Consider the following 24,628-nt stretch of genomic DNA (forward strand, 5'->3'; position numbering starts at 1 on the left):
AGCCACCGGCACCCCAGCAACATGATCGCTGGGTTGCCGGTGGCTGCAAAGGCGATCGGAGGCCCAATACCTCCCGGTCTGCCAGCAACGAAATCCTCCTATGACCCGTCGTCGGCGGGGCCCAAAAGGCTTCCGGTACCATCGGCAAGATGGCACCGGCTCAGCTTCCGGCTCACAAGCTGAGCCAGCGTCATCAGCAGTGGGTGTCCGCTGTATGTTACAGCGGACATCCCACTGTAAAGGCAGGAAACGGAGCTAGCTCTGATTTCTGTCATTAACCCCTTCAATGCAGCGATCCAATGCAATCGCTGCATCAAAGTGGTTTGTATGAAATCGGCAGCCTGCCAAGCGATGGCAAGGCTGGCGACTGTTACTATGGCAACAGTATGCTTAACAATGGCTTCCTATCTGCCATTACGGAAGCCGATTAGGCCCCGCCCAGTTCTAAAAAATTGCACTACATAGGTAGTGCCAATGTATTAGAACATCAAACAAACAGTTGGAGCTTCAAGTCCCCTAGTGGGACTAAAGAAAAGTGTAAAAAAAAAGTGCAAAAAAAGAAAAAATAAAAGTTGCCAAAAATACAATAAGGCTGGGTTCACACGACCTATTTTCAGGCGTAAACGAGGCGATTTACACCTGAAAATAGGGCAACAATACGTCGGCAAACATCTGCCCATTCATTTGAATGGGTTTGCCGAAGTACTGTGCCGACGACCTGTCATTTACGCGTCGTCGTTTGACAGCTGTCAAACGACGACGCGTAAATTGACTGCCTCGGCAAAGAAGTGCAGGACTCTTCTTTGCAACGAAATTTGAGCCGTTGTTGATTGAAGTCAATGAAGAGCAGCTCAAGATTACGGGCGTCAAAGACGCTTCGCAATAATGCGAGGAGGAGCTTTTACGTCTGAAACGACACAGCTGTTTTCTCCTGAAAACAGTCTGTCTTTTCAGACGTAAAAGCCAGTTCTCGTTTGCACATACCCTTAAAGTTTCAAGCAATAACATAAAACGCAATCGCCCTTTTTCCCTTATCAAGTCTTTTATTATTGAAAAAAATAATAAAGACATACATATTTGGTATCGCTGCGATCGTAACGATCTGAGCTATAAATATATTATGTTATTTATTCCGCACAGTGAACGCCGTAAAAAAAAACAAAAACTAAAAGATACTAAAAGATACTGACATACTTGCTATTTTTTGGTCACTTTTCTTCCAAAACTTTAAATAAAAAGTGATCAAAAAGTTGCATGTACCCAAAAATGGTACCTATAAAAACTATAATTCTTCTCGCAAAAAACAAGCCCTCAGCTCCTGCGATGAAAAAATTAAAAAGCTGTGGCTCTCACAACTTGGCGACAAAAAAAATCCATTCTCTTTACAAAAGTTATTTTATTGTGCACAAAGTTGTAAAACATAAAAAAGTGCTTGACTAGCCTAAGTAGAGTCATGTGCTGATTAACCATTTTACCTTTATTCCCCTTTTTTCGCCCCCTTCCCAATAAAGATACGTGACAACCGAGGTTGGATGTGAAATGGCCACAGCAGCCGTTTATTTATTTAACATTGATTAAATGCAATTTAATCCGAAACATTCAAATAACTCTTTTAGGAATTCGACCAGAGAATTCCTACTATAATTCACATGACTCAACATGGGTCAATTAACACTAAACAGAGCAGGGGAAGTCCTTGAAGCCATTTTTCCGATTTCCTTTAAATTAGCCATCTGCAAACCACCACCAACTATTTACCTCCAGCTGTAAACCAGCTCGGAAGCACCGCTCACCCCTGTAGATGGCTCCAACCACCAGAAGACCACTTCAAAGGGATAACACCCTATGAAGTCTTCAAATGATCTACCATTTTTTGGGGGACGCATACCCCCGTTGCGACCCCCCCAACATTTTGTACTGACCAACCTCAAGGCTCCCCCCGCCAGCTGCCATGACACCCGGACCTGCTTAAAAGAAATAAAACAAAACACAAGTTACATAAGCATACATCAAAAGCACAAGAAACAGATAAACCCACACCCCAATCCCATAAATGGAACCTAATTCAGGGCGGGTGGGTGGAAGCTAAGTTTTTTGCTTGTTTCTCCTCCCGCTTCTTCCGGCTCAATGCCGAAAACAGCGGGAGGAACAGTTACCACACCCTGGCTCCTCCCATCTCTCCCTCCTCCCTCACCTAACCTGTCCTTCCTATTGGCTGAACCCTCCCTCCTACGGCAGTCATGGAGGCTTCCCGTTAAGCCCTCCGTGCTGCCGTCCAGCCTCTGCTATAAATTAGGTATCGCCAGAATCGGACTGACCCACAGAATAAAGGTAACATGTAATTGATAACGCCTGGTGAACGCTGTATAAAAAAAAAACTAAAAAACTATGCCAGAATTGCTGTTTTTTGGTCACCGTGCCTCCCAAAAAATAAAGGATAACAAGTGATCAAAAAGTCGCATGTACCCCAAAATGGTACCAATAAAAGCTCGTCCCGCAAAAAAAAAACGCCTTCATACCACTACGTCTATGAAAAAATAAAATTAGTTAAGGCTCCAATAAGTCAGGAAAGAAAAAATATGCAGTTGTGCCGACCCGAGGGGAACATTTCTTCTGTTTCAAGTGGCGAATTATCAAGGCCCCTAAAATAAGGGAACCAGGAAGGGGAGAGCCCAAGCATATCTGCTTGAAGTGAGGGTGCCCGTATTATACCAGGACAACACTTTCCCGGCAAAATTCCCCAAACTGCAAAGATGCCGAGTGTGGACCAAAAGGGGAATAAGTAAGGACCATTTATTAGTGAGACACCGGCCTGTGCAGAAAGGATTGTGTCACAGCGTAACACACATCTATGGATTATTTTATTGTTTTTTTTACCCCATTATTATACCACCTGACTATGCCCCTTATATACTCCGCCGAGCTTACATGTACCCCCTACATTATAAACGGAAACACCAGTAAAAGTACAAACAAAACTACTGCCAAGCAAAATCCATGCTCCAAAAGCCAAATGGTGATCCTTCCCCTCTGAACCCTACAGCATGCCCAAACAGCATTTTACTTCCACATATATGGCAGCGCCATACCCGGTAAAACCCTTTTAACAATTTTTTGGGTGTGTGTCTCCAGTGGCACAAGATGGGCACGACATATTTGGCACTGAAATAGCACATCTAGGGAAAAATTTTAATTTTACTTTGCATCATTTGCAGCGCAATCATTTATGGAAAAGACCTGTGGGGTGAAAATGCTCACTACACCCCTTAATAAATGCCTTGTGGGGTGCAGTTTTCAAAATGGCGTCACTTCTCAGGGGTTCCTTTTATTATTTCACATCAGAGCCACTGCAATTGTGAACCAATACTCTGTGAATCACCGAATTAGGCCTCAATTTTGCATGGTACTCTTTCACTCCTGAGCCCTGTCAAATGTTGAGGAAAAAGATTAGGGTCACATGTAGGGTGTTTCTAAAACCGGGAAACACAGCATATTAACCCCTCCCCTCGCAGCCCTTTTTTCAGATTTTCATTTTCGTTTTTTCCGTCGATATAGTCCTATGAGGGCTTGATTTTTGCGGGACGAGTTGTAGGTTTCCGTTGCATCATTTATTGTGCTATATAATGAAGTAGAAAATGGGAAAAAAAGTTATTTGTGGGGTAGAAAATGAAAAAAACAGCGATTCCTCCATGGTTTTTTGTGCGTAGTTTTTTTGACGGAATTCACTGTGCAATTAAAACAACATGTTAACTTTATTTTTTGGGTCAATACGATTACGGCGATACCAAATATATATAGTTTTTTCTATATTTTACTACTTTTACAAGTAAAAACCTAAGTGTAAAAAATAAAATGTATTTTGTGTCGCCAAATTCCGAGAGCCGTAACTTTTTTATTTTTCCGTCGATTAAGTGGTATGAGGGCTTATTTTTTGCGGGATAAGCTGTAGTTTTTAATAATACCATTTTGGTGTACATGCAACGTTTTGATCACGTTTTATTTCATTTTTTTGTGGGAGATTAGTTGACCAAAAAAATAGAGGCTCTGGCGTTCACCGTGCGGGTTAAATAATGATATATTGTAATAGTTCAGACTTTTACGGACGCGGCGATACCAATTAAGTTTTTTTTTTTTTTTACTATGCTCTAGGGCAAGGGCGTAGCTAGGGGGGGCAGGCGGGGCATGTGCCCCAGATGCAACTACAACGGAAGGAAGGGGGGGCGCCGACCAGGGGAGTGGAGGCATGTGCCCTCCGGGCCGATACCCCCATAGACATTTAGTGCCATGGGCAGCACATGGGACAGGAGTGGGAGCTGTGTAATGTATGCACGATGTTCTCCTGCACAGGCAGAGCGTGTGTGTGTGTGCTCCGGGCAGCTGCATTATACGTCACATGTGACGTCATATAATGCAGCCGGCCATACACTCTGCCTGTGAGGAGAACACCATTGAAGTGTTCAGCTCCAGCTAGCAGACAGACAAGCAGGGAGGATGGAGGAAGAGAGGGATGGGGAGGAGCAGTCTTATCCACAGCTATTCTCCTGCCTGCAACGTGTGACCCCTCATAACATGAAGATCCCACTACGGAGCTCCGAACTGATAAGTACAGCTGTGTATGTGCAAGTAGGGGGAGGTGTGTGTGGAGGTGTGTGTGGAGGTGTGAGTAGAGGTGTGTGTGTGTGTGTGTGTGTGTGTGTGTGTGTGTGTGGAGGTGTGTGTGTGTGTGTATGTCTGTGTGTAGGTGTGTGTGTGGAGGTGTGCGTGTGTGTGTGTGCGTATGTGTGTGTGTAGGTATGTGTGGGGAGGTGTGTGTGTGTGTGGAGGTGTGTGCGTGCGTGTGTCTGTGTGTGTGTGTGTGTGTGTGTGGAGGTGTGTATAATTGTGTGTGTGTGTGGAGGTGTGTGTGTCGCGCGCGTGTGTGTATGTGTGTGTGTGCGTGTGCGTGTGGAGGTGTGTGTGTGTGTGTGTGTGGAGGTGTGTGTGTGAGTGAAGGTGTGTGTTTGTGGGGAGGTGTGTGTGTGGAGTTGTGTGCTTGTGGAGGTGTGTGTGTGTGTGTGTGTGTGTGTGGAGGTGTGTGGAGGTGTGTGGAGGTGTGTGGAGGTGTGCATGTGTGTTTGTGTGTGGAGGTGTGTGTGTGGAAGTGTGTGTGTGGAGTTGTGTGTGTGTGTGTGTGTGTGGGTGGAGGTGTATCTGTGGTGGAGGTGTGTGTGTGTGTCTGTGGAGGTGTGTTTGTGCGTGTCGAGGTGTGTGTGGAGGTGAGTGTGTGTGTGTGTGTGGAGGTGTGTGTGTCGCGCACGCGCGCGCGCGCGCGTGTGTGTGTGTGTGTGTTGAGGTGTGTGTGTGGAGGTGTGTGGAAGTGTGTGTATGGAGGTGTGTGTATGTGTGTGTATGGAGGTATGTGTATGTGTTTGTGGAGGTGTGTGTGGAAGTGTGTGGAGGTGTGTGTGTGTGTGTGTGTGTGTGTAGGTGTTTGTGTGTGGAGGTGTTTGTGTGCAGAGGTGTGTGTGAGTGGAGGTGTGTGTGTGTGTGTATGTGGAGTTGTGTGTTTGTGGAGGTGTGTGTGTGTGTGTGTGTGTGTGTGTGTGTAGAGGTGTTTGTGTGTGGAGGTGTGTGTGTGTGTGTGTGGAGGTATGTGTGGAGGTGTGTGTGTATGGAGGTGTGTGTGGAGCTGTGTGTGGAGGTGTGTAAAGGTGTGTGGAGGTGTGTTTGTGTGTGTGTGTGTGTGTGTGTGTGTGCGTGTGTGTGTGTGTGTGTGTGTGTGTGTGTGTGTGTCTGTGGAGGTGTGTGTGTGTGGAAGTGTGTGTGTATGGAGTTGTGTGTGTGTGTGTGTGTGTGTGTGTGTGTGGAGGTGTGTGGAGGTGTGTGTGTGTGTGTGTGTGTGTGTGTGTGTGGAGAGGTGTGGAGGTGTGTGTGTGTGAGTGGAGGTGTGTGGAGGTGTGTGGAGTTGTGTGTTTGTGGAGGTGTGTGTGTGTGTGTGTGTGTGTGTGGAGGTGTGTGTCTGTGTGTGTGTGGAGGTGTGTGTGTGGAGGTGTTTGGAGGTGTTTGGGGGTGTGTGTTTGTGTGTGTGTGTGGAGGTGTATGTGTGTGTGTGTGTATAGAGGTGTGTGTGGAAGTGTGTGTGGAGGTGTGTGTGGAGGTGTGTGTGTGTGTGTGTGTGTGTGTGTGTGGAGGTGTGTGTGTGTGTGTGTGTGTGTGTGTGTGGAGGTGTGTGCGTGTGTGTGTGTGTGTGGAGGTGTGTGTGTGGAGGTGTGTGTGTGGAAGTGTGTGTGTGGAGGTTTGTGTGTGTGGAGGTGTGTGTGTGTGTGTGTGTGTGTGTAGGTGTGTGTGTGTGTGTGTGTGCGTTTGTGTGGAGGTGTGTGTGTGTGTGGAGGTGTGTGTGGAGGTGTGTGAGTGTGTTTATAAATCGTTTTTGTGTCGGAGGTGTGTGAGTATGCATATAAATAAGTTGGGTGAGGGGATTCTGTATAATCTGTTTTAGTGGGGAGGAAGGATTTGACTGTATGGCCTCATGCACACTTCCGTCGGCCGTTGTACTGCCGCTAATGACGGTTTCCGTGAATCACGGACCTCACACGGATGGCTTCCGTGTACAGTCCGTTGTTTCACGGACCAAATCAATGCAAATGCAGAGACTGTTCCGTCAAAAACGGGCAGGAGTAGGACCTGCCCTATTTTTGAGGGAACGGCGGCACGATTGAGTTAAAACAATGGAAGTGTGCATGGACCTATTGAAATAAATTTGTCAGGGTGCTATCAGTTCAAACAACGGATAGCACCCTGATGAAAAAAACTGAAGTGGGCATGAGGCCCAAGGCCTCAAGCACACAACCGTTGCCATTTATACGGCTTCATATCACGGATCCGCAAAACAAGGACCGCACATAGAACTATACTGCTTGTAAAATGTACAAATGGCTTTATGCTCCAGTTACATTAAAATAAAAGTGAAAAAAAAGTTACACCTCATTGATTGGTTGATTAAGCAAACATTGTGAGTGGGAAGGAGATGTCGGGAAAGAGTTTGGGGGGGGGGGGCGCCAAGGTGAATCTTTGCCCCGGGTGCAGGAGAAACTAGCTACGCCTCTGTCTAGGGGGAAAATGGGGAAATGTTTTTTTTTTGCACTTTTAATTTTTTTCTTTTTTTTTTACATAAAAAAAAAAACTTTGTTTAACTCATTTTTACTTTTTTTTATTAGTCCCCCTAGGTGACTTCAACCAGCGATCGTCAGATCGCTTGCACAATATACTGCAATACTAATGTAAGTACTTATGTGAGGGCTCAATAGATGCACAAAGACGGCGGACCTGGGGGCCTTCATTAGGCCCCCAGGCAGCCATAGAAACCATCGCCCCACCCCCGCGCGATTGCGTTGCGGGGGGCGCAATGAGCTGTTAGAGGGGGTCGCCCCCCTCTTTCTAATGAGTTAAATGCTGCGGTTGCTATTGACCGCAGCATTTAACGAGATAAACGAGCGGGATCGGACTCGAGCGAGATGCCGCTCTTTACTCTGTAACATACAGCAAACACTGGCATCGTATGGAGCGGGTTCACTCTGTGAACTCGTTCCATACTTCCCCTACCCAACTTTGGCGTATGGATACGTCAAATGTCGGGAAGGGGTTAATTAGAGAGCTGTCTTGTTATAGTGGCACAAGCTGGGCACCACATATTGGCATATCTATAGAAAAAAATCCCATTTTCACTCTGAAACATCGAGTGCACACTAATTTTTGCAAAACACCGGCAGGGTTAACATGCTCACTTCACCACTAGCTGAATACCTTGAGAGGTGTAGTTGCCAAAATGGGATCACTTCTGGGGGGGTTTCCACTGTTTTGGACCCACAGGGGCTTTGCAAATGCGACATAGCGACCAGAAACCAATCCAGCAAAATCTGCATTTCAAAATCCAAATGCCGCTCCTTCCCTTGTGAGCCCTACTGTGTGCCCAAAGAGCAGTTTATGACCACAAATGGGGTATTGCCATACTCGGAAGAAATTGCTTTAGAAATGTTGGGGTTCTTTTTTTCCTTTATTTGTTGAGAAAATGAAAAATTTTGAGCTAAATCTATGTCTTTTTATTTTCACTGCCCAATTCTAATAAATTCTATGAAAAACTTGTGGGGTCAAAATGCTCACTACACCCGTAGATGAATTCCTCAAGGGGTGTAGTTTCCTAAATAGAGTTAGTTTTTGGGTGTTTTCACTGTTTTGGTCCCTCAGGGGCTTTGCAAATGTGACATGGCCTCTGCAAATCATTCCTGCTAAATTTGAGTTCCAAAAGCCAAATGGCGCTCTTTCCCTTCTAAGCCCTGCCGTGTCCAAACAGCCATTTTCAACCACATTGTTTTATTCTGGAGAAATTGCTTTACAAATTTTGCAGTGCCTTTTCTCCTTTAGTCCTTGTGTAAATGAGAAAAAATTAGCTAAACCTACATTTTCTTTGAAAAAATGTAGATTTTCATTTTCATCACCTACTTCCAATAATTTCTGCAATAAACCTGTGGGGTCAAAATGCCCACTATACCCCTAGATAATTTCTTTGGTGGATGTAGTTTCCCAAATGGGGTCACTTTTAGTGGTGCCCTTCAAACATGGTGCCTAAAATATATTCTAACAAAAAGAAGGCCCAAAGAATCCACGCTAGGGCCACATGTGGGATATTTTCTAACTCTGCAGAACCTGGGCAATAAATATTGAGTTGCATTTTTCTGGTAATACTTTCTGAAAAAAAACATGAAATTTGTAAATGTCACCTCTATTTTGCTTTAATTCCTGTGAAACGTCTAAAGGGTTAAGAAACTTTCTAAATGCTATTTCGAATACTTTGAGGGGTGAAGTTTTTAAAATAGGATGACTTATTGAAGGTTTCTAATATATGAGGGACTCAAACCCACTTCACATCTGAACTGGCCCCTGTATAAATAGCCTTTTTAAATTTTCTTGAAAATGTGAGAAATTGCTGCTAAAGTTCTAACCTTGTAACGTCCTAGAAAAGTAAAAGGATGTTCAGAAGAACAATGCCAATCTAAAGTAGACATATGGGGAATGTTAATTAGCAACTATTTTGTGTGGTATAACTGCCTGTCGTACAAGCAGATACATTTAAATTTAGAAAAATGCTCATTTTTGCAATTTTTCGCTAAATTTTGGTGTTTTTCACAATTAAATACTGAATGTATGGAGCAAATTTTGCCAGTAATATAAAGTCCAATGTGTCATGACAAAACAGTCTCAGAATCCCTTGGATATGTAAAAGCATTCCGAAGTTATTACCACATAAAGTCAAACATGTCAGATTTGAAAAATGGGGCTCTGTCAGGAAGGTCAAAAGTGGCCAAAGAGGTCCCACCTCTGGGACCCGCACCTATCTTAAGAACGGGGCCCCCTAAACCATGTTCTACCTCTTTCTCGCTGCCTCCCGGACATTTCCTGACTTCAATGTCGGGAGTTACAAAAAAAAGCATAGTTTGCTGAGTTACACTGTTTCCGTAAGTCCCATAGAACCGAATGGTAGTTACGGAAGCAGCGTAGCTCGCATGCTACGCTGCTTCCGTAACTGCCATTCACTACTATGAGAATTATGGAAAGTTACAGAGGGTGACTTCCATGAAGTCAGGAAGAGGCTGGGCGGTAGCAAGAGCAAATTTTCAAATTTCATTTTTTTTTGCAGAAATTCATTTTTAATCTATTTTTTTTTGTAACACAGAAGTTTTTACCAGAGAAACGCAACTCAATATTTATTGCCCAGATTCTGCAATTTTTAGAAATATCCCACATGTGGCCCTAGTGCGGTAATGGACTGAAACACAGGCCTCAGAAGCAAAGGAGCACCCAGTGGATTTTGGGGCCTCCTTTTTATTAGAAAATATTTTAGGCACCATGTCAGGTTTCAAGGGCTCTTTCGGTGCCAAAACAGTGGAAATCCACCAAAAGTGACCCCATTTGGGAAACTACACCCCTTGAGGAAATTATCTAGGGGTATAGTGAGCATTTTGACCCCGCAGGTTTTTTGCAGAAATTATTGGAAGTAGGCCGTGAAAATAAAAATCTTCATTCTTTCAAAGATAATGTAGGTTTAGCTAATTTTTTCTAATTTCCACGAGGACTAAAGGAGAAAAAGCACCACAACATTTGTAAAGCAATTTCTCCCGAGTAAAACAATACCCCACATGTGGTTATAAACGGATGTTTGGACACACAGCGGAGCTTAGAAGGGAAAGAGCGCTATTTGGCTTTTGGAGCTCAAATTTAGCAGGAATGGTTTGCGCAGGCCATGTTGCATTTGCAAAGCCCCTGAGGTACCAAAACAGTGAAAACGCCAAAAAAGTGACTCCATTGAGAAAACTACACCCCTTGAGGAATCCATCTAGGGGTGTAGTGAGCATTTTGCCCCCATAGGTGTTTCATAGATTTTATTAGAATTGGGCAGTGAAAACAAAAAAAATCCTTTTTCTTCAATAAGACGTAGCTTTAGCTCCAAATTTTTAATTTTCTCAACAAATAAAGGAAAAAAAGAACCCCAACGTTTGTAAAGCAACGTCTCTGGAGTACGGCAATACCCCACACGTGGTCATAAAATGCTGTTTGGGCACACGGCAGGGCTCAGAAGGGAAGGAGCGCCAGTTGCTTTTGGTGTAGAGATTTTGCTGCATTTGGTTTGGTTTCTGGGCGCTATGTTGCATTTGCAAAGTCCCTGTGGGACCAAAACAGTGTATCCCCCCCAGAAGTGACCCCATTTTGGAAACAACACCCTCAAGGTATTCACCTAGGGGTGTAGTGAGCATGTTAACCCCACAGGTGTTTTGCAGAAATTCGTGTGCACACGATGTGGGAGAATGAAAATGGTAATTTTTCCTTAGATACGCCAATATGTGGTGCCCAGCTTGTGCCACCATAACAAGACAGCTCTCAATTATTATGCGGTGTTTCCCTGTTTTAGAATCACCCTACATGTGGCCCTAATCTTTTGCCTGGACATTCGACAGGGCTCAGGAGTGAAAGAGTACCATGTAAAATTGAGGCCTAATTTGGCGACATATAAAGTATTGGTTCACAACTGCAGAGGCTTTGATGTGAAATAATAAAAGAAACCCCTGAGAAGTGACCCCATTTTGGAAACTGCACCCCTCAAGGCATTTATTAAGAGGTGTAGTGAGCATTTTCACCCCACGTGTCTTTTCCATAAACGATCGCGCTGCGGAAGGTACAAATTTAAATTTTTCCCTAGATATGCCAATTCAGTGTCAAATATGTCGTGCCCAGCTTGTGCCACTGGGGACACACACCCAAAAATTGTTAAAAGGGTTCTCCCGGGTATGGTGATGCCATATATGTGGAAGTAAACTGCTGTTTGGGCACACTGTAGGGCTCAGATGGGTGGGAGCGCCATTTGGGTTTTGGAGCGTGGAATTTGCTTGGTAATAGTTTTGTTTGGAGTATCACTGTTGTTTCCGTTTATAATGTGGGGCACATCTGAGCTGGGCAGAGTACATTAGGGGCATAGTCAGGTGGTATAATAATAAGGTAAAAAAAATAATAAAATGATCCATAGATGTGTATTACGCTGTGATCGATCCTTTCTGCACAGGCCGGTGTCGCACTGATAAATGTCCTTCCTTATGCCCCTTTTGGTCCACACTCCGCACCTTTGCAGTTTGGGGAATTTTGCCGGGAAAGTGTTGTCCTGGTATAATACGGGCACCGTCGCTTCCAGCAGATATGTTTGGACCCTCCCCTTCCTGGTTCCCTAATTTTAGTGCCTTGATACATCGCCTTTTGAAACAGAAGAAATGTTCCCCTCGGGCCGGCACAACTGGATAATTTTCTTTCCTGAATCATTGGAGCCTTAACTTATTTTATTTTTTCATAGACGTAGTGGTATGAGGGCTCTTTTTTTACGGGACGAGCTGTAGCTTTTATTGGTACATATTGGGGTACAATCAACTTTTTGATCACTTGTTATCCTTTTTTTGGGAAGCAAGGTGACAAAAAAAAAAGAAATTCTGCCATAGTTTTTTAGTTGTTTTTTTTTTTATACAGCGTTCAACATGCGTTATAAACTACATGTTACCTTCATTCTGCGGGTCAGTACGATTCCGTCGATACCAAATTTATAGAACTTTTTTTATAACTTTTTGCACAATAAAATTACTTTTGGAAAGAGAATGTATTTTTTCTGTCGCCAAGTTGTGAGAGCCATAACTTTTACATTTTTTCGTCGATGCAGCTGTTTTTTGCGAGACGAGGTATAGATTTTATCGGTACCATTTTTGGATACATGCGACTTTTTGATCACTTTTTATTTCAATTTTTGGAAGACAGTGACCAGTAATTATGGCAGTGTTCTTGAGGTTTTTTTTTTACGGCGTTCACTGCGCTGGATAAATAACATAATATTTTTATAGTTCAGGTCGTTACGGTCGCAGCGATACCAAATATGTATGGCTTTATTATTTTTTTCTATAATAAATGACTTGATAAGTGAAAAAGGGCGATTGTGTTTTGTGTTATTATTTTAAACTTTTATTGTATGTTTTACAACTTTTATTTTTACTTTTTTACACTTTTTTTTTACACTTTTCTTTAGTCCCACTAGGGGACTTGAATGTCCAACTGTTTGTTTGATGTTCTAATACATTGCACTACCTATGTAGTGCAATGTATTGGAACTGTCAGTTGTTCACTGACAGCAAGCCGATCAGGCTCCGCCTCTGGGCGGGGCCTAATCAGCTTACGTAATGGCAGACAGGAGCCCATTGTTAGGGCTCCTGTTGCCATAGTAACAGTCGCCAGCCTTGCCATCGCATGGCAAGGCTGCCGATTTTCTACAAACCTCTAGGATGCAGCGATCACAATGGATCGCTGCATCGAAGGGGTTAATGCCAGGAATCGGAGCTAGCTCCGGTTCCTGGTGATAGATCGGGGTGTCCGCTGTAACATACAGTGGACACCCACTGCTGATGACGCCAGCTCCGCTTCTGAGCCGGAAGCTAAGGCGGCGCCATCTTGCCGATGGTACCGGAAGCCTCCTGGGCCCCGCCGACGACGAGGCATAGGAGGATTCCGTTACAGGCTGATCGGGAGGTAAGCATTAGCCCTCCGATCGCCTTTGCAGCCACCGGCAACCCAGCGATCACGTTGCTGGGGTGTCGGTGGCTATAAACTCCTCACATGCTGCGATCTCTATTGAACGCAGCATGTGAGGGGTTAATCGGTCGGATCGGAGGCCAGCTCCGGTCCTGGCCGATACCTCAGGGTGCCAGCTGTAACATACAGCTGTCACCCGGCGGTGATGTTGCTGGCTCAGCTCCTGAGCCAGCTTCATCTCCATGATGTACAGTAACGTCAAAATGCAGTAAGACACCGGTTTTAATGACGTTAATATACGTGATCCGGCGGGAAGGGGTTAAAGTGTAACTAAACTACTAAAAAACTTCTGACATGTCATAGTGAAATGTCAGAAGTTTTGAACGGTGGGGGTCCGAGCACTGAGACCCCCATGGATCGCTATAACAAAGTGGCAGAAGGACCGCTGTGCCGCTTAGTTTCTGATCTGCTCTTCTTGAAAAGCCGAGCAAGTGGTGTACCACTCCGAGGAATGACGATCAGAAACGAAGCGGCTTAGCATTCAATCGAGTGCTTTTGCCGCTTCACTTTAGCGATCGGTGGGGGTCTCAGTGCTCAGACCCCCCACCGATTAAAAAGTCTGACATATCACTATGACATGTCAAAAGTTTTATATTAAGAATATATTCTGTGAGAAAAGAGAGAAATAGTAAAAATAAGGGCCAGCACCTATTAGACCCTCGCCCGCCCACCACCCTGTCCCTGATAACGGTATGCGCCGTTTGCATATTGCCAATGCTGCCTGTGGCAGCATATGGCAAATAGTAACAGCCAGGGATCAATCTGAGTGGTCCCTGCAGTGATCTATGTAAGTCTGTTTAGAAAATACAACCAGGACATTGGCTGTCTTCCTCTCCCCTCACTGTAGTTGATCTGTGAGTGAAGAGAGAGACACTATAACCAAATCCTGAGCTGTACAAATGAAGTAAAGTGAAAAAAACCACAAACTTTTCATGTCTGTGCCCCCTGATCACCCCATTTGTGCCCCCTCATCCCCTGTGTGAGCACAAGTGATCAGCCAGTTTTACATATATTTTTTGGCGCTGGATTTAGGAATCTATTTATCTACCTAGTGATAAACTTTTTTTTTTTTTCTTAGTTTGAAAAAAAATACCAAAAAACAAAGAAAATGTTTTTTAGACATAAAACGTAAAAAAACGTAGTAGCCTAATGGTTACAGTTCTACCTAAATAATGGCTCAGAGAAGGTTTACTGTGGAGCAAGCGTACACCTTGATATGCTCCGGCAGTTCCGGCAGCCACACCGACTGCTTCAGAGGTGGAACTTTTTTCAGACAGTGACGGCTCAAGTTATACTTCTACCTCTGGACCCCAGGCCCTATGGTGGTAGAATCAATTGTTGCTGTCAAATCCCCGGTGCAGGGTCAAGTGGTGCAGGGCGTCCCATGTTCTGGGATCCTGCAATTTAATTTACCTCCAGGTCCCGCAACTGTCAGCAATCCCAGGAATAAATGTGGATGTTGCTAATTATACCCCTTTGAACTTCTTCCACATATTTGTCAGTGACCAAGTCCTGGAGTTAATTGTCCAATAGACATATATCTATGCAAGACAGTTTATTGCACAGAAACCCACATCCATCTACTCATCATGGACCCCTACTAGTGTCCCTGAGCTTAATTTTTTTTTAGGCCTAATCTAAATATGGGGTTGGTCAAAAAACAACTATCCGCTCCTACTGGGCATCAAGAGCTGTCCACACTACCCCTGTATTTGCAGCAGTTATGTCCCGATACCGATATGAATCTATAATGCGCTTCATGCATTTTACAGATACCTCCCAAGTCCCCCAAAGAAATTAACCAAGCTACGGTCGCCTTAATAAATTGAGGCCTTTAATTTCCCTCCTACAAGAATCTTTCGTCAAATTCTACACCCCAGATCAAAATTTATCGGTGGATGAATCCCTGATTAGCTACAAAGACCGTCTTTCATTCCGGCAGTTCATCCCCTCCAAAAGTGCAAAATATGGCGTTAAACTATATAAAGTGTGCTAGAGCACAACAGGTTACACCTGTGGTTTCTTGATCTATGAAGGCAAAGACCGCCAAATTAATCCCCCAGGCTGCCCATAGACAATTGGCACATCTGGCAAAATTGTGTGGGACCTAATGGTGCCATTCCTGCACCAAGGGTACCACGTCTACACTAATAATTTTATAGCAGTGTCCCCCTTTTTAAATCCCTCCATGCTGCAAATACAGGGGCCTGCTAAACAGTCCATAAAAACAGAGTGGGATTCCCAAAGCAATTGGTGTCCAGACGTGTGGAAAGGGGGGCGTCATTCACACTGGTAAGCGAGCAGTTACTTGTAGTAAAGTGGAATGAGAAGAAGGACATCTATATGTTGTCCACTATGCATCCAGGCACCACGGTGGCTGTTAGAGAGAGGGGGCCATCGTGGAAAAGCGTAGGCCTGTCTGTGTGACAGAGTACAATAAATTCATGGGGGTGTAGATCTGTCGGACCAGATGCTTCAACTGTATTTAGTGAAGCGGAAGACCAGGGCCTGGTACAAAAAGGTAGCAATCTACCTAATTCAGATCACTACCTATAATGGGTTTGTACTTTATAAAAAAACACAAGGAACGCTCACCTTCCTCCAGTTCCAGGAGGAGGTTATTGAGCGTCTCCTATTTTACTCCAATGACCCTGCATAGCCCTACAAGTCTGACGATGTGCAAAGTCTTTCAGAGCGCCATTTTCTTCACCCCGTCCCTTCCACCGAGACGCAAAGATATCCCCAAAAAAAGGTGCCGGATTTCCAGTAAGCATGGAAGGAGGAGGGATAGTCGATTCTACTGCCCGATGTGCCCATTTCAACTAAATTTAAATTTATATTTTCATTTTAGTTTGTGGGCTTTCCAAGTGGGGAGGAATTCTTTTGGGAGAGGTAGTAGAGTTTATTTATTCAGAAAATATTTTAACCCTTTCATATTTTAGATCATTTTTTTTCTTTTGAACAAAGCTGTTATTTTTATTAATATTTCTAATTGGTGATACGGGCATGATCTTTTTTTTTTATTTGGAGGATCACTAATAATCGAGCTGTTCCTAATCAATACACTATGGGCTTTACTACATTTGGGTTTTCGCAGGACCTCCTGCATCCGACAATGCTTCTGGAAATACTGACATCATTTTGGGGATTAGTGATCCTTTAGGGTATATTCACACGCTTAAAAAAAACGTCTGAAAATACGGAGCTGTTTTCAAGCCAAAACAGCTCCTGATTTTCAGCTGTTTTTTAAGCAACTTGCGTTTTTTGCGGCGTTTTTTACGGCCGTTCTTGGAGCTGTTTTTCTATTGAGTCAATGAAAAACGGCTCCAAAAACGGCTCAAGAAGTGACATGCACTTCTTTTTACGTTGCTTTATTTTACGTGGCCGTTTTTAAAAACGCCCTGTGGGAACGGAACGCCGTTTTTCCCATTGAAATTAATGGGCAGATGTTAGGAGGCGTTCAGCCCCCCGCATGTTTAGACGTTTTTCGGGGCGTTTACGGCTCGAAGAACGGCTGAAAATCGCCTGTGTGAACATACCCTTACTGTTCCTATAGATGGTTTTGGACACTGCCCCTTTATATATACTTTAACCGTTGGTTGTTTTGTGCACATAACAGTTCCTACCTTGCTGGGCAGAATCAGTTGGCACGTTCGTCATATAGGGATTGATGGAGCTAAAGAGACGTTGTACAACCAGTCACTGAAAAAAAAAAACCTTGTCATGACAGCCGTGCAGGTGTTGAGTGAACAGACTCGAGTTTGCAACATAGTTGGATGCATTTTCCTCCATTATTTTTTTTTAAATATTGCCCGTCACTCCAGTATAGTTTATTTTTTCCTCTCTGACTGATTTTATATTAGGACAGAATTCTGTCCACAATGACATCAGATGAGGGACAACTGCTTCTTTAGCAAGCCATAGTCATAAGTACAGGCAAATACGTCTATAGCGACATGCATCCGTTATAAATACACAGCTTCACTTCTCTTTTGCATGCTCACTACACCACTAGATGAATACCTTTAGGGGGTCTAGTTTTTAAAATGGGGTCATTTCTGGGTGTTTTTTTTTTTTGCTCAGGCAGCTCATTGCTTCTAAATGCTTGATATGGGGCCTATAATTTATTCAATTGTGCCCTGAAAGCCTCCATGTGCTCCCTTCCTTTTGGGCCCTGCCATGCGTCCAGGCAGCGTTTTAGGGCCACAATGAGGGTACTTTTGAAAACAGGAGAAACAGCTTGATGGATTTTGGGGTGTGTTTCTTCATTCTCATGTTCGCTTTACAAAGAAATCTGTCTTTACAATGACACATTTGTGTAAAAAGTGGAATTTTATTTTCTTCCACGTGCTTTACATTAAATTTAGCAAAAAACTGTGGGGTCAAAATGTTTGTGGCATCAAAGGGGGTCTAGTTTTCTAAATGGGGTAATTTATGGGGAGTTTCTATCGGTCTAGCAGCTCAAAGCCTCTCCAAATATGCGGTGGGGTCTAAAACATTTTCAAGCAAAATATGTATCCTGAAAGCCTCCAGGTGCTCCCTTCCTTTTGGGCCCTGCCGTGTGTTCAGGCCGCGTATTAGGGCCACAATGGTGGTATTTATGAAGACAGGAGAAACAGGGTGATAGATTTTTGGGTGTGTTTCTTTATTCTCATGTTCGCTTTACAAAGAAATCTGTCTTTACAATAACACGTTTGTGGAAAAAGTGGAATTTTATTTTTTTTCACCTGCTTTGCATGAGTTCTTACAAAAAAACTGTGGGGTCAAAATACTCACTACACTTCTAGATAAATACCTTAATAGGTATAGTTTTCAAAATGGGGTCATTTGTGGGGGTTTCCATCATTCTGACCCCTATGAGGCCCTGAAAACCTGGTGCAGGAAAACAAAATGTACTTCAAAATGTATGAAATGATTATTAAATTTGTAAGTCTTCTAAATTGTTCAAAATGTATTTTATTTTTTCAAAATTGCTGCTGGAATAGAGTAAAGAGATGGAAATATATATTTAATTAAAAAAATGTACAGTATGTATGTACACATATGTGACATATTGCCAGTTCCAAATAGGGAAACATGTTAATGTTAATTTTTACAAAATGTCATAAATTTAGATATTTTTTCATTAATTTACACAAATCGTATCAGTCTACTTTTACCAATAAAATAAAGTACAACATGGGACAAAAAAACGATGTCAGAATTCCTTGGATATGCAAAACTATTGCAGAATTATTCTCTGATAAAGTCACACATACCAGATTTGACAAATCTGGCTTGGTCATTAAGGTCCAAACAAGCTTGGTCATTAAGGGGTTAAAGAGAGGTGATACCTTTTTTTTTATTCTTTTTTTTTGTTTCTCTAATAAAACAGTGTGTTTGGTGCAACTTTCTAAATACTTTTTATTAAAAATTATTTTTACTTTTTGAGATACAGCTGCTTTATATCCTGAATAAATAGCGTCTGTATCTAGTGCTAAAACCTGTATCCGTCAGGTTAGTGGCACTGACGGGTACTGTGTCAGCGGGTTGGGGGGGGGGGTCGAATTGCGTGCGAGGGGAGAGAAGGGGGCCCAAGTTGTGTCAACAGCCCAAGGCACAGGGTACACTTAATCCGCCACTGCTGAGTGACCACACCCAGCACTCTGGGTCAAGTCATATAACATTGTAACAATATGCAGCCCATTATTGCCCCAGATATACTACAGTAGTTTGGGAAATTTTACTGGGAAAGTGTTGCCCTGGTATAACACGGGTGCCCTCGCTTCCAGCAGATGTGCTATGTCCCTTCCCTTCCTAGTTCCTAAATACTAGGGCCCTGAAACTGAAGGAATGTTCCCCTCTGGTCTTCAGATCGGGATGTTTTTTCATCGCCGCATTACTAGTGCCATAACTTTTTTATTTTTCGGTTGATGGAGCAGTGCGCGGGCTTGTTTTTTGTGAGACAAGCTGTAGATTTTATTGGTACCATTATGGGACATATACGACTATTTGATCACTTTTTATTTCATTTTTAGAAGAGGAAATTACCAAAACAAGCAATTCTGGAATAGTTTTTTATTGTGATTATTTTTGGCATTCACTGTGCGCCATAAATTACATGTTAATTTTATTCTGCGGGTTGATACAAATACGGCAATACCAAATTTAGTTTTTTTCATGTATTGCAGCTTTTACACAAATCACTTTTTAAAAAGAAAAAAAAATTCCTGTGTCTCCCTATTCTAAGACGCATAACTTTTATTTTTTACGTCGACAAAGCTATGTCAGGGATTTTTTGCAGGAAGGGCTGTCGTTTTTATTGGTACTATTTTGGTGTAAATTTGACTTTTTCATTACTTTTTATTCAATTTTTTTATCGATTTATTTCTAGAGTAGGAAATTATACAGCTTTCTGATATATATGTATTTTAAATTTGGATCATATGCCTTTTTATACCAGTGTAGTTGTAGTGGTACTGCTCACAGATTAGTCCATAGAAATTAATTTATAGGATAACTGAATAGACTAAGGATGGCGGCAGTCATGTGACCCCTGGCATTCAGGTAATACTGTCCGGGTATATAACAGGTGAATAATAGGTTATTGAAGAGCAGAAGTTATAAAGTATTTCTACCTACAGCAACATCTCATCTTGCCTGTCAGTGTCTGTGAGGAGCAGCTCTTCTCCCTGTCTCCTCTGTGTGTTGTTAATAAAGTTAAAGGGGTTTTACCAGCCAATAAAAATTGATGGCCTATCCTCAGCATAGGCCATCAATTGCTGATGGGTCGGGGGCTGACTCCTGGGACCCCCGCCGATCAGCTATTTTGAAGAGGCTGCAGCGCTCGTAAGCCCCTTCATTTCTTCTTGCTCACTGTGAATGTTCGACACATTTAGTGGCGATTCACAGGTATTGCAGCCTTCTTCTCCCATTGAATTCAGATGCTCATCTCATGAACAGTGCGGCCCTGCTGTCTCCTTCTGTGTATTACATGAGAGGTGTGCAGTATGGGTAATATAAAAGTCCATGCGGAACAGTCCAAGAGGACAAAACACAGTAGTAGAGTATATTACAGTAATCAGTAAGTGCTGCACAATGTTATTTATTACATATAATTGGGGGTACACTTTATATTATGAAATTATTAGAATCTAGGCTATAGATGGAATCTATGAGGTGTTTTCCCAAAAATGGATTGGACTGAAATAAAAACATCAAGTGACAGAACCAAATACTAAACAAACTGAAAAAATCACATAACATATAACAGAATACCTTCCGCAGGGGCGTAGCTAGGGGGGGGCAGGCGGGGAATGTGCCCCGGGCGCAGTTCAGAGGGGGGCGCCAGCGCCACCTCCTCCTGCACTATAATTGTACGTGTGTCGCAAGGACACAGGTACAATTAGAAGCAATGAATGACCGGGCACGTTCCGTGCCCGGCCTTTCCGCGCCTTTCCACGAATGAAGCAACTGGTACCTTTTGTACCAGTAAAGCTTCCGTCGATGAAAGGCGCTGACTGACTGACAGAGAAAGTCATCCTGCCCAGCCAATCAGCGCCTTTCTTAGATGCTGTGTTCAACTCCCTGAAGACCTGCGCAGAAGAGAGCAGGTCTCCATGGCTGCCGGACGGCGTGGGAGCGGGAATAAGGTGAGTTTGAATTTTTTTATTTTTTTAAATTGTAATAAAAGTGTGTGGCTGTATCTGCGAGGGGAGGGGGGAACTTTGTCTACACGGGGGGGGGGACTTTGTCTACACGGGGGGCCTTTATCTACGGGGGGGGGGCTTTATCTACAGGGGAACTATATCTACAGGGGAACTATATCTACAGGGCTGGGCTATATACAGAGGAACTATATCTACAGGGGGGCTATATACTGGAGTGGGCTGTCTATAGAGCACCATATACAGGGGTGGGCTATAGCTACACCTGTAGATATAGCCCACCCCTGTATATGGTGCTCCATAGATAGCCCACCCCTGTTTATAGCCCCCCTGTAGTTATAGTCACCCTGTATATAGCCCAGCCCTGTAGATATAGCCCCCCCTGTAGATATATTCCCCCTGTATATAGCCCACCCCTGTATATAGCCCCCTGTAGATATAGCCCCTCTGTAGATATAGCCCCCCTGTGTATAGCCCACCCCTGTTGATATAGCCCCCCTGTGTATATCCCAGCCCTGTGTATATCCCAGCCCTGTGTATAGCCCAGCCCTGTGTATAGCCCAGCCCTGTAGATATGGTCCCCCTGTAGATATGGTCCCCCTGTAGATAGCCCAACCCTGTATATAGTCCCCCTGTAGATATAGTCCCCCTGTAGATATAGCCCACCCCTGTATATAGTCCCCCTGTAGATATAGCCCACCCCTGTATATAGTCCCCCTGTGGATATAGCCCACCCCTGTATATAGTATCCCACAAATAGCTCCCCCTATAGTGCTCCACAGAAAGCCCACCCCTGTATATAGCCCCCTTGTACATATAGTCCACCCCTGTATATAGTGCTCCACAGATAGCCCACCCTTGTATATAGCATATACAGGGGTGGGCTATCTGTGGAACACTATATACAGGGGTGGACTATCTAGTGGAGCACTATATACAGGGGTGGACTATATGTACAAGGGTGGGCTATATACAGGGGTGGGCTATCTGTGAAACACTATATACAGGGGTGGACTATATGTGGAGCACTATATACAGGGGTGGGCTATATCTACAGGGGGGCTACATACATGGTTGGGCTATCTGTAGAGCTCTATATACAGGGGTGGGCTATATCTACAGGGGGCTATATACAGGGGTGGGCTATCTGTAGAGCACTATAGGGGGAGTTATTTGTGGGACACTATATACAGGGGTGGTCTATATGGGGGCACTATCTACAGGGGCCCTATGGCAGGCACTATCTACAGGGGGCACAGTGTGTGTGTGGGACACGGTGTATGGTGCTATTATAATTAGAGGTGCAGTGTATGGCGCTATTATATGTAGGGGCGTAGTGTGTGGTATAATGATAACGTTATATTTATTTATAGGTGCAGAAATGTAGGTAAAGTGAGAAGCTGAAGACATCTGAGCGGCAAACTGCAGAAATGGGCTGTGACCGGGAGAAGTCATCATAGAGGTCTGGACCGGATGGAGAGGAAGAACTAGAATCTGAGACGTCACCGGTGAGTCACTTAATGTAAATGTTTGTTCTGCCTCTAATCAGTATTGTAGTCACTGTATGATGTGCAGAGAGATGATGGGTGGTATGATTATGATAGGATTTATTTTTTGTGAAACAGCATCTCCCAGCATATCCTTATCATTGTTTGGGCCATGCTGGGAGCTGTAGTTGTACGCCGTACACACCTATACACCAGGGGTTGCACTAAATTGAGCTGTATTTGTGCTGGTGTTGTATATATGTAGTGAGCTTGCTTCTGGGGCTGTATATATGTACTGAGCTTGGTTCTGGTGTTGTGTATAGAACCATATTGCTTGTGAAATGTACAAATGTTTATATGCTCGAGTTACATAAAAAGAAATGACACGTCGATTGGTAGAGAAAACAAACACGGCGAGGGGGAAGGAGATGTCGGGAAAGAGGTTGCGGGGGGCGCCAAACGGAATCTTTGCCCCGGGTGCTGGTGAACCTAGCTACGCCTCTGGCTTCCGGAAAGATCCATGATTACTGACACTGAAGAACTATCTACACAGCTCTGTATATAATATTCACTGATATGTTCTTCATCAATGTACCTGCTGCTCACATACCAATGCTCATTGTGACATCACTACTACATACCAGTGCTCATTGTGACATCACTTCTACATACCAATGCTCATTGTGACATCACTACTACATACCAATGCTCATTGTGACATCACTACTACTATAAGGGCAGCTCTCCCAGGGCGGGGCCTTTAGAATCTTGCTGATTGGTTCTTGTGCGCTGCACGTCTCGTTAATTAGCAAAGTGATTACAAAATGTTGAGGAAAGTGAAGAAAGGTTTGAAACTCGATAAGAGTTCCAGTCTGACCCGGGCCGAAAAAAATATCTGGTAAGTGAAGGAGGAGAATCTCAAGTGTTTCTAAAATGTTTAGATTTCCACAATATTATTAAACACGAGATGATGTTTTGTAGAAACATTTTGTCTCTACGAAGCTTGTCCCTGTTCACACTGGGAATAAATAAATCCTGTATTTTATAGTGTGAACAAAGGTTTATTTCTTCAGGTTATGTAAGAGAAGTAGATATCCCAGATCTGCTGTTCCATCAGGAATCATAACAAGGGATTGTGTGTTTTACCCCCAGAGCTGCTGGATCCCAGCTACAGACAATCTGCCCTGGGATGTTCAGATACTGATTTCTCCTGCATTACAATGACTATTGAGCAGTAATCATATTTGTACAGTATATGTATGTGGAGAATATATATAGACACAGACCTTGCACTTGACATGCATTTAACTTGTGCACAACTTTTCTTTATGTCCATGTCTTTCTGATTAATATTCATGTACATGTAACTCAGTGTAACTCTATGGACTGTAACTGTCACTCGCAGTTTACATTGGAGCCATCACTCCACAAATAATAAATGTATCTCCAGTCTTATAGAGGGAGTTATGAGTATGGGGCCCCCCTCTATTACCTCATATGGCCCAATAGGTCAGTATAACCCCTTCCCTCTTTGGCCGCTTTTGACCTTCCTGACAGAGCCTCATTTTTCAAATCTGACATGTTTCACTTAATGTGGTAATAACTCCGGAATGCTTTTACCTATCCAAGTGATTCTGAGATTGTTTTCTCGTGACACATTGGACTTTATGTTACTGGCAAAATTTGCCCGATACATTCAGTATTTAATTGTGAAAAACACCAAAATTTAGCGAAAAATTGCAAAAATTAGCATTTTTCTCAATTTAAATGTATCTGCTTGTAAGACAGGCAGTTATACCACACAAAAATGCTGCTAACTAACATCCCCCATATGTCTACTTTAGATTGGCATCGTTTTTTGAACATCATTTTATTTTTCTAGGACGTTACAAGGCTTAGAACTTTAGCAGCAATTTCTCACATTTTCAAGAAAATTTCAAAATGATATTTTTACAGGGGCCAGTTCAGTTGTGAAGTGGATTTGAGGTCCTTAGATATTAGAAACCCCCAATAAGTCACCCCATTTTAAAAACTGCACCCCTCAAAGTATTCAAAACAGCATTTAGAAAGTTTCTTAACCCTTTAGACATTGCACAGGAATTAAGGCAAAGTAGAGGTGAAATTTACAAAGTTCATTATTTTTTTCCAGAAATTCATTTTGAATCCATTTTTTTTGTACCACAGAATGTTTTACCCAAGAAATGCAACTCAATATTTATTGCCCAGGTTCTGCAGTTTTAGGAAATATCCCACATGTGGCTCTAGTGTGCTACTGGACTGAAGCACCGGCCTCAGAAGCAAAGGAGCACCTGGTGGATTTTGGGTCTCCTTTTTATTAGAATATAT

At 43.3% G+C, this 24,628-nt stretch overlaps 1 protein-coding gene across 2 annotated transcripts in view; it reads left to right on the forward strand.

Moving 5' to 3' along the window:
• The first annotated feature begins 4,385 nt into the window (after positions 1 to 4,385).
• Positions 4,386 to 24,628, forward strand: part of LOC142687357 (uncharacterized) — a 32,264-nt gene continuing 12,021 nt past the window's right edge. The window contains exon 1 of one of the 2 annotated variants that reach the window (XM_075847562.1): positions 4,386 to 4,613. In XM_075847562.1, the coding sequence (XP_075703677.1) occupies positions 4,492 to 4,613 (122 nt within the window). In that variant the 5' untranslated portion in view covers positions 4,386 to 4,491. Of the gene's footprint in view, positions 4,614 to 23,065; positions 23,181 to 24,628 lie in introns of those variants that run through there. The other variant, XM_075847563.1, reaches the window with a different exon arrangement.

This window comes from Rhinoderma darwinii (genome assembly GCF_050947455.1).
Source record: "Rhinoderma darwinii isolate aRhiDar2 chromosome 5 unlocalized genomic scaffold, aRhiDar2.hap1 SUPER_5_unloc_22, whole genome shotgun sequence".
Classification (NCBI taxonomy): Eukaryota; Metazoa; Chordata; class Amphibia; order Anura; family Rhinodermatidae; genus Rhinoderma; species Rhinoderma darwinii.